Source organism: Halyomorpha halys, unplaced genomic scaffold, assembly GCF_000696795.3.
Source record: "Halyomorpha halys isolate HHAL.00 unplaced genomic scaffold, Hhal_1.1 Scaffold803.1, whole genome shotgun sequence".
Lineage (NCBI taxonomy): Eukaryota > Metazoa > Arthropoda > Insecta > Hemiptera > Pentatomidae > Halyomorpha > Halyomorpha halys.
In genome coordinates, this window is record NW_027115654.1 from 219,254 (window position 1) to 229,267 (window position 10,014).

Consider the following 10,014-nt stretch of genomic DNA (forward strand, 5'->3'; position numbering starts at 1 on the left):
GTTTCTTTAAACAAAAAAATGTTTTTCTGGTAGGGTAGGTTGTCTAATTTGTTATTTTTTTAAATAATTAATATTATAATATAGTGGGTTGTAATTATATACCATTTCTTTACATTATAAATAAATAAATACATTTAAATTCAACAAAATTATGATGGTTTACGTTTTAAATATTCCACTAGATATTCTCCAATGGTTGTAGGAAATCCTTATTTGTTTTTTTGATATCTCACCTTTCACATATTCACTCACTTGTAAACACTTGAAATATAATTAAGTAATTAATGTTATTTAGTGTTTATACCGTTTATTTTCAAAATAAGTTCTCTTTATATTAGGAACTGGCAATAGGAATGTCAGAAAGTTATGCCTGTTACTAAATCACAATCCAAAATTCCCCCATATAAGTAATGTGTCCAATGTAAGGGTACATCAAACATCGAAATGTTACCAGGTTAAAAGCCCAATCAACACTTTCTTTCTAGATCTAATGCCTTCTGAAGTCACTTGACATACATAATAACATAAAAATGAATGTTTTTAAAATTATTTCACCATTCAGCCATAAATTTCTATTCAATACAAAACCTTATTAACTCCTTATTGTTTAACAAACCTCATTTTGATTGTATAGATGAATATTTTAAAGTTAAAAAAATAAATGGAATATGGTTCAGGTGTGGTCAAATAAAACTCAAATAATAACAACTATTTTAATTGAGCCAACATTTCCCCCCATGTTACAGAGCTTCGTCAAGGCTAAAAAAGGAAAAATACTTTACATAAGTAAAAAAGTAAATGGAAAATTAAAAGGGTATACAATGAAACGTAAATATTAAATACGAAAGATAAATGGTTATAAACAATAAATGAAAACAGAAATAATACAAATAAAAAGAAGAAATATAAAAGAAAGTAAAAACTATGAGGTGGAAAAAGGGGGATAAGAATAAAATCAAGAATAAAGGAAGAAAATGAACAAGACAGAAAACATACCTGTTTTGACAGAAGTCAAAAGGCAGAGTGAACCGTTAGTATTGGGAGGAGTGGGGAATGGTAGTTAAGTACGTTACATTTTGAAAATAATTATGAAGTAAACAGTATAGAAAATTAAGGAAATATTAAAATTACTACTTAATAGGGGGGAAGAAATTATATGTATAAAAAAAGTATATTAAAAAAAAAGAATATTAATTAAAAATAAATATAGAAAAAAAAAGAAAGGATAGTAACTATAAAATATAATTAAACTAATTATGGGGTGAGAATTTAGAAAATAAGACCAGAATAAAAGACCTGACAGGAAAGTGAAAAAAGAAGACTTATGGAGGTTTTATAAGGTTTAAAATGTGTCAGTATGTCAGGGAGATAGTCTTTATCAACTTTATGATTGGTGGAGTCTATGTTAAATTTTTGTAAAGATAGGACAAAGGACTCGGAGATAAGACGTTTTTATGTTATGGTTGGGAACAGTAGCAAGAATTGAAGTATTATCGAAGTTAAAAGCATGATTGAGGTTTAAAGCGTGTTCTGACAATTTATAGGCAAATGGGTTACAGAAGTTGATAAAAGTTTTGTGTTGGGAAATGCGGTTCTTAAGTTGCTCAACGTATTTAACATATTTCATTTATTATTATACACGGTCAATAAGCGATCTTCCAGTATTTTAATGTTATATGTGTTTTTAGTTCTCTATGCACAATGCAGTTATTTTGTCTCATTGCATAAACCACTGGTCTTCCCATAATTGTGACATTTTAAATTTTAAAATACAAAAAATTATTTTGAATATTTAAAATCATACAAATACTTAAATCATGTTTTAAATGGACTTAAACATGATATTTACTTATAAAATGCATTTTAATGAAATAATTAATTTTTAAAGGAAACTTCATTATTAAGGATATAAAAGGAAATTGTAAATAATTATTAACTTAAAATTATAATATAAACCTTAAAACTTTTAACTCTTATTCACTTATAACCATTCAATCATGATACAATATAACAATTGCACCGTCTTATCTATGTAAACTCATAATATCTACTAGAATAATAATTTAATTTTCCATAATCATTTTTATTTATATTTTTGTACAAATGTCTATGTTTTGTTCATGGTAATAATTTACAATTTTAATATTTGTGCCACCTCTGTATACATAGAAATATCTCTATAATATATTTTTATTTTTAATAATTTTTAGCCTCTAATTTTTGTATGAAAGTAAAATTAATAATTCTGTGGGATTGCAATGATATGATTTTCAGATAAAGCTATGTTTTTAACAGTCTAGACTTAATTTCTGACACCTTAATTTTATCCAGCAAGATTAGTCATTTATTTGGCCCATTTTTTGGGGCAAAGACTTTCAGCCCAGCAATCTAACTACCAGCATGTTGGATGCTTTATTGCCTGCTGATCTGAACTTCTCAAATATCTGTCACAGATGCCTTCCTCAAACCATTTTGCCACTAATGTATTGGGAAAACCTTTGGGTTTTACAATTTTTCAATGAAACTTTCATGGCTCGTCTAAAATATTAGTTCATGCATGGTAAACTTATAGGATATATTACTATCTGCTCGGATTATTCTAAAAGTGTCTGCTATAAGTTCATTGGCATTTCTAGTTGAAGACAAAGTTTAATTTTTTGGGATTAGTTAGATTTATCCTTGTCACTTCATGCTAATCAAATAGCTGAGTTCAATTTATTGCCAAGTTTGTTTGTTACTGTTTATAACCAATCCATTAGTCTCAGAAAAAGATAGGTTCTATGTTCATTAAGATTATTATCAAATGTTCAAATTACAATCATTCTCTATTTTCTATAATTTTTGGATAGCTCTAATTCACTTTCTGTTTCAGATTTATGATGTAAATACTGGTAAATTATTAAGTACATTAACACCTTCATTATCAAACCAATATACAAAGAACAAAGCAACATTCTCGCCAACTGGTGAATTAGTATTATCTGATGGTGTTCTTTGGGATGTTATGTCAGGAAAAGAAATACACAAGTTTGATAAGCTAAATCAAACTTTGAGTGGAGTATTCCATCCCAGTGGCCTAGAGGTATGTTTGAACGTAATAAATTCAACCCATTAGTTTAATGTATCATTTAAAATAGTTAATTTTAATTATCTATTTTATTTATTAATTTTAAATATTTATCATTTAATTATAATTAATATGAATTATTGCATCTCCCATATTGTTTATACTGTAATTAAGTCAGTTAACTATTAATGACTTGCTATCAGCCTGTTTGAAGAAAAATCCTATCTATCTCTGTGAAGTATTGCTCAAATAATATTTAAGCCTAAATTAATGTTACATTTCTATTCCTGTGTCCTGCAGATAGTATCAAATACTGAGGTATGGGATCTAAGGACATTTCATCTGCTGAGGACTGTTCCAGCGTTAGACCAGTCTGAAGTGATTTTCTCCCCTCCAGGTTATACAATTTATTCAGTCACTGTAGAAAGGGAAATTGAAGATGATTCACAGTATGAAAATTCTTTCAAAACTCTGGATGCATATGATTACTCTAGTATTGGTAAGTTAAAAAAAACTTAATGTATTAGTTATTAGTTGGTAATAGCTGTTTATTTTTTCTTGAACATGTAAATTATGCTTTTATTATATGTTTGTGAAGAAATTGTAATAATAAAACATCCGTAAGTTTAATTTCAGGTTATGCCATTTTAGAAAAATTGTGATGAAGTTCTTTAAGTCTAATAGTTAATTTTTGATTTTAGTTAATGTAATTTCTCCCCCCTTCTCCAAAAATATTTTTTAAAAGCCAATTAGTCACATTATCAATCATAGATAAAATAAAAATGATCAAATTACAACTTAATTGTTACTGAATTTTTTTTTTTTGTATTAGATTTCAGCTGTATAGCTTTATTGATTCATTTGTAGATTTAATAATTTATATTTTTCACTAATGCTGTGGATATTCCCTTGATGTATTTTTCAACTATTAGCATAAATTTTCTCTTTCCAGACTTTTTGATCAAGATTATGCTGTGGCTACATCAATGTACATTTTTAAATTGTTTTTTTATTCTCCTTGTATAGTCTGCATCAAGACATAGATAAACTAATATTTGCATACCCAAACCTAACGCTTGATTTATCACATAAAATAATTATTGATTTTTTAATTTTTCAAATGTCTTATGTAGTTTGTTAAATATTTGATGAACAACAAGAAAGTGGTCTGTCTTATAATTTTTCCACTTTAAATTGGAATAAAAGAAAGCTGTTCCCTCTATGGCCTTTAAATATTTATTTTTTTATGATATATTATTGCTAATTTTTGTTTGCTTACATTTTGTATTAATATTTTTATAGCTACTATTGATGTCAAGAAAAGTATTTATGACTTAGCTTGCAATATGAGAGATACACAAATAGCGTTGGTTGAAAATCAGGGTATGTTTGACAGTGTTCAAGAATCTATTGTGAAAATTTATGACATTGGCCGATCAAGAACCACAGACGATGAACCAGTATGTATTACTTTAGTTTATTGGTATCATTAATGTAATTTGAATATTTTAAATAGTTTTTCTATGACTACTTTCTCAAGTATCAGGGAAATAGTTATTGATGCATTAATGCTGGTCATTCCATTAGGTAAATCAATAATATGTTTGTATTCCTTGGCAAAAATATTACTTTTCTTCGGAAACTCCTTAGTAATGTGTCCTTTTTTAGACCATGCTTTTTGCCATGTCTGGCATTCTGAAGAGGTTTACATTATTGATGTTACAGATGTCCTCACTCTTGACATTATTGTGTTTACCCTTGATATTGCAACCGAAAGCGATCTTGGTATTCACTAAAGTGGACATCAAGTTAGCTCACTACTCTTTGGCCATAATTTCCTTCTTCAATATAAGTTTGAACCTCACTGTGTACATCTCTAGCATCCACTTATTTATTATTTTGTTCTTATTGTTTTGGATGTTTAGAAGAACTTGATTCATGTTGGTTTGTTTCTCCTATTTTTTTCAATGAAAAATCTGCTATTTGTAAAGTGTGAATCATGTATATTTTTACCGTATGGAAAGAATCTATGCTTAATAAGAGTCAAGTATTTCTGTTTTTCAACAGAATTTGTTTATTGTTGATTTTGTATTCAAATGATGATACATTGCTTGTTATCTATTTTATTAGTGATTCCAAATTATTGTAGTCAATAGTAATAGAGTTACTAATTTTTTTAGTCTTTTAATTGGACTCTTAAATTCTGTAACATTCTCATTTTCTGTAGGGATGATTTATAGTTCATATCTTATGTTGCTTTATATTATCGCCATAAATATGTTTCTATTGACTAAAATTTTCATTAGTTATAACAAAAGATCTAACCTTACTCATGATTTATTAATATTTAATCTTAATATGTTATTATTACCAATTATTATTAGAATTATTGTTAATGTTGGCGTTTGATCATTTTAATTGATTTTTTTATCTTTCAGGAGGATGATGATGATGATGATGAAGATATTGATCAAAGTGATGGTTCAGGAAGTGACGATGATCAACAGAATGGTAGCTATTTCTCTATGAACTTTAATTATTGCATTACATTTTTTTTCTCCATTTGAAAAAGGGATCATATCTTTGTATCTTATTATATATATGTATGAGGATTAATCTTTCTATCATACATCACTTATCTTCCCTTTTTCGAAAACTTTTTTTTTTACGAATTGGGTATTTTAATTAGTTTATTTAGAAATCATATATAAATTAGGTAGTCATTTTTGTTATACATCATAAATCAGCTCTTATGCCATTTTAGAGGGGAGAAGGTGGGCTGGTTATTTCTCCTAAATGCTTCGTCCAAATTTGATGAAACTTGGTATCCTTGTTTCTCATTGGCCTACATGCATTGCTTGTGGGAAATCATGTGTGCAGGGAGAGGAAGAGGAAGTGTTGATCAGCACTTGAGATCTGTTTGGCATATTTTGATGATACCTATTAAGTTTCTTTCTCAAAGGTCTAATTACCATTGTCTATTAATAAATCAACTATCCTTCATCTAGGAAGGGTTCATAAATACTTAGGCTAATTTTGATGAACCTTAGTACTCCATTTCACTTTTAGGTTTACTAATGGTTCCTTCCATAAAACAGCTCTGACTTCCTTAGTTGGGTTGGGCAGTCTTCAGCAATATCACTTGTATGAAATATTATAATAGTGTTTAGTCATAGTCGAGTAAAATTAAGATTTTGGTTGGAAAAAAATACAGGTAAAGCTTGAAACTCTTTTAATTTATGTATTCTGTCTCTAATAATAAGGAACTAAGTTTGTCCCAATTTCTGTGGCGATGTTTAAGCAGTACTTTCAAAATACATGGAAATTTTCTGACTTCTTAAACTATATTCTAAATAATTAAAAAACTAAACACTTCAATGAAAAAAAAAAATCTTATAAAATTTAAAGCATTAAATTCTGTGTTTAATAACTGTAATAACATTAGAATTCGATCAAGGTATGTTTTCAAAACGATGCTCAAGTAAGTGCCTGATTTTTCAAATTTTTTCCATTCTGTAAACTTTGCTCTTTAATCAGAACCTTACAATCAATCTTATCACAACAATTGTATGGAACAATGTAGATGATATAACTAGCTTTCCAATGACTACTTTATTGTTTAATTTAGTCAAATGGACCTTTATAATATATATATTTTTTTTTTTCAAAATAAGGTCTTATGCTGTAATTGTAAGTAAACAATAGGAAAACCTATTATTAAATCGGTGTAATAAAATAAAAAGCAACATTCAATGACTAACAAAATTTAAAACTATTAGACCCACAGATAATTATTAGCATTCAAATTAAAGGTTATTGAATGTACTCTAAAGTAGTTTATGATGTGTATCTTCGTGAAAAACTTAGGTTTATGAAAATCTTAAAAAACCATTTGACATACAGATGGCATTAGCACTCAAATTAAAGCTTAACGAATGTACTATAAAGTAGTTTATAATAATTTTTTTCTAAGGGATAAGTTATTTTTGATGTAGTTTTTCAATCAGGGAATTTCTTGATTCTGTAAAAGCCAGAATGAAGTATAAAAGAAATGAAAATGGTCCGGGAAAGTTTAGAATAATATTGAAAAGTCAGGGAATTTCTTCAATCAATGTTGCTAAAAAAAAAATGTTTAAATTACAAAAATAATTAATAAAATCACCCCTCTCATTTAGGTTTTTTCTCACATCATAGTATGATTAAATTAATGATGTTTCCTTTCATTTTAAAGTGGATATATATTCACAGTATTACATTTTATTTTTTTCAGATTCATTACCTATTGATTATTTAGAAGAAGAGTCATTAGATCAATCAGTTCATTCCGATGAGGGTAGTCAGAGAAATAGTAATGGAGAGGATGATGATGATGACGATGACGATGATGAAGATTATGATGATGAAGACTTTGAAATGGACATTCACTTGCCGACTATTGATTTTGAATTTCATGATACCCAAGATTCAGACAACAGTGGTAGTTAATAGTGGTAGGTGTTTTTTTTTTTTTGTTTTTTTTTTGTAATATTTGAAGATTGGACTTCAGTAATGTGTTGCCAAAAAAAACCCCAAAAAACCTTGATTTTGAACAGAAAAGTAAGCCAAAGACAATTCCCAATTATCTAAAAATGTTATAGTTTATAGTTAATACTAATGATTGTGGTATTTTTGGCACTTTTTTGTTTGTTGGTAATGGGGTGTTTTCAAGTCAAAAATCAAGGTTTTTTTTTTTTTATTTTATTGTTTGTTTTTACTCGAATTTATAATACAGTAAGTTTAACAACAGAATTGGTTATATTGCTAGGTTTTTGATTTTAATATTCTTTGTGGATTAATTTACTGCTGACATTGAAGTCTCTATTTAATCCTTATCCAAATCTGATATAGACAATGCACATGTCGTTTCTTTACTTTAACTAATCTTGTATTTAATTATGGATACCAACTACTCATGTCTTATATTCCCTATATAAATTTCTAGAGTCATTCCATATCACATCATCCAGTTCATGAAACCCGTGGTCTAAGATTTTTATGATTTTTGCTCTCACACTACCCAAGCTAGGAAAGCTTTGTATTCATGCAGGAAATGAATAATTTATGTCTATAACTCTGCACACATATATTGTAGAAATTGTCTGACTTGGTGTAAAGTAGGAGTTTATTGTAACTGTCTACTACTTTCACTTTTAAATGTGAAAAACCCCTTTCTGCATATATCCCGTAGATATTATTTTCAAATACAAATCAATAACTTTGAAAAATAGGTAATTATTACCTACTCAATAGAAATCTCCAGACAAAGGCTATTTGGAATGGCTACTTTGTACCATTTAGAGCCTTTCCCAAACCTCAGGTGCTGTTTAAAGACAATCTTTCAATACTTGAAGCGAATGATCAACCTCTCTCGTAATTGTCCGTGTTTATAATATATTGTGAAATTAACTTCTCTAAGCATTGCTACTATGTAACTGACACTCTAGCCTTCCATATGGACTATTCATTCGAAAGAACCATTATCCTTATCAAATTCACATTTAATACACACAGAAATAAATAATCCCTTTAGCTAGAAGAAGAACAAATAATCGATAATTTGTCTTTAAAACGACTGTTAGTGAATTTTCTTCTTTTTAATCCCCCCTAAATGTTTAAATGAGCATTTTTTGTTACTAACAACAATTCTCCTTTATCTATTTTGGTCGTTAAGGTTATTGGTTTTTTTTTTTTTTTTTAATGAAGACATTGCTTTTAGAAAATTACTCTCAAATACAAATATATTATTCATAACCAATGTTTAAATTGAATAATATTAAGTGTCTTGTTTTTTGTTGTTTGTTTTTTTTTTTTACGAATAATCTGGAATAAAACTGATGGTATTTTGATTTGATATTTAATTTAGCTGAAAATAAACAATAAATTATGTACATAAATTTCGAGTGAACAATGCTTAAGATAAAGCAATTTACCTAACACATAACACAGGATTCAACAGCATTGTCTACCAGCAGTTTTCTTAGGAATATTTTATCCACAAAAATTTTCAAACAAAAATCATTCAAGAAGCAATAAATTGAACTAAAAATGTATTACAAAAAACATTATATATATAGAAAAGTTTCCGATCTAACAAAAATACAAGATATTTTTTCTGAATTTTTTTAACATAGTTTCTTGTAACTCTACACAATTCTCCCATCCCTGTGACCCATCCAAAAAGTACTCGGTTTTTTTCTCTGCAAAATAATTGTTCATAAAGGTGAATGCCTATTGAGCGCAATTTTCATATGAGGGAACAAAAAGAAGTCGCTTGGGGATAGATCTGGTGAGTAAGGTGGATGGTCAAACAGTTCAAACTGTAATTTGTGGATTTTCGCCATGGTAACCGCTGAGGTGTGAGACAGTGCGTTGTCTTGGTGAAACAGGATTTTCTTTTTCTGCAAATGTGGCCATTTTTTCCACAAGTTCTGCCTTCAGCTTGTCAAGTAATGATGCATAGTATGTTCCTGTTATGTTTTTTTTGCTTTTTGAAGATAGTCGTTTAAAATAACTTCATTACTATCCCAAAAAACAGTTGCCATCACTTTACCAGCCGAGAAAACAGTTTTTGCTTTTTTAGGAGCCAGTTCCTCCTTTACAGTCCAAATTTAATCTACAGTGATTCATCAGCACCAAAACACAAATTTATTGCACCTAAACTGTGCCAACAGAGTGTTCAAAATGTTCATTTGAACACATTTTTGGTCTAATGTGAGTAAACACGGCACCTAACGTGCGGGCAGCTTTCTCATATCTTTACAAAGATGGGAGCATTGCTGGGAGAAGTGTGTAGAGTTACAAGGAGACTATGTTGAAAAATAAAAAAAAAAGTTTAAAAAAAAATGTCTTGTATTTTTGTTAGGTTGGAAACTTTTCAGACCACCCTCGTATATATATATATATATATA

The 10,014-nt window shown here is 28.4% G+C and overlaps 1 protein-coding gene across 1 annotated transcript in view; it reads left to right on the forward strand.

Annotated features, from left to right (window-relative positions):
* Window positions 1-10,014, forward strand: part of mahj (LisH and WD40 domain-containing protein mahjong) — a 47,526-nt gene that overhangs the window by 33,238 nt on the left and 4,274 nt on the right. Inside the window, exons 25-29 of the mRNA XM_014429490.3 lie at window positions 2,873-3,082; window positions 3,368-3,566; window positions 4,370-4,527; window positions 5,506-5,578; window positions 7,338-7,557. Coding sequence (XP_014284976.1) covers window positions 2,873-3,082; window positions 3,368-3,566; window positions 4,370-4,527; window positions 5,506-5,578; window positions 7,338-7,552 — 855 coding nt within the window. The 3' untranslated portion in view covers window positions 7,553-7,557. The remainder of the gene's footprint in view (window positions 1-2,872; window positions 3,083-3,367; window positions 3,567-4,369; window positions 4,528-5,505; window positions 5,579-7,337; window positions 7,558-10,014) is intronic.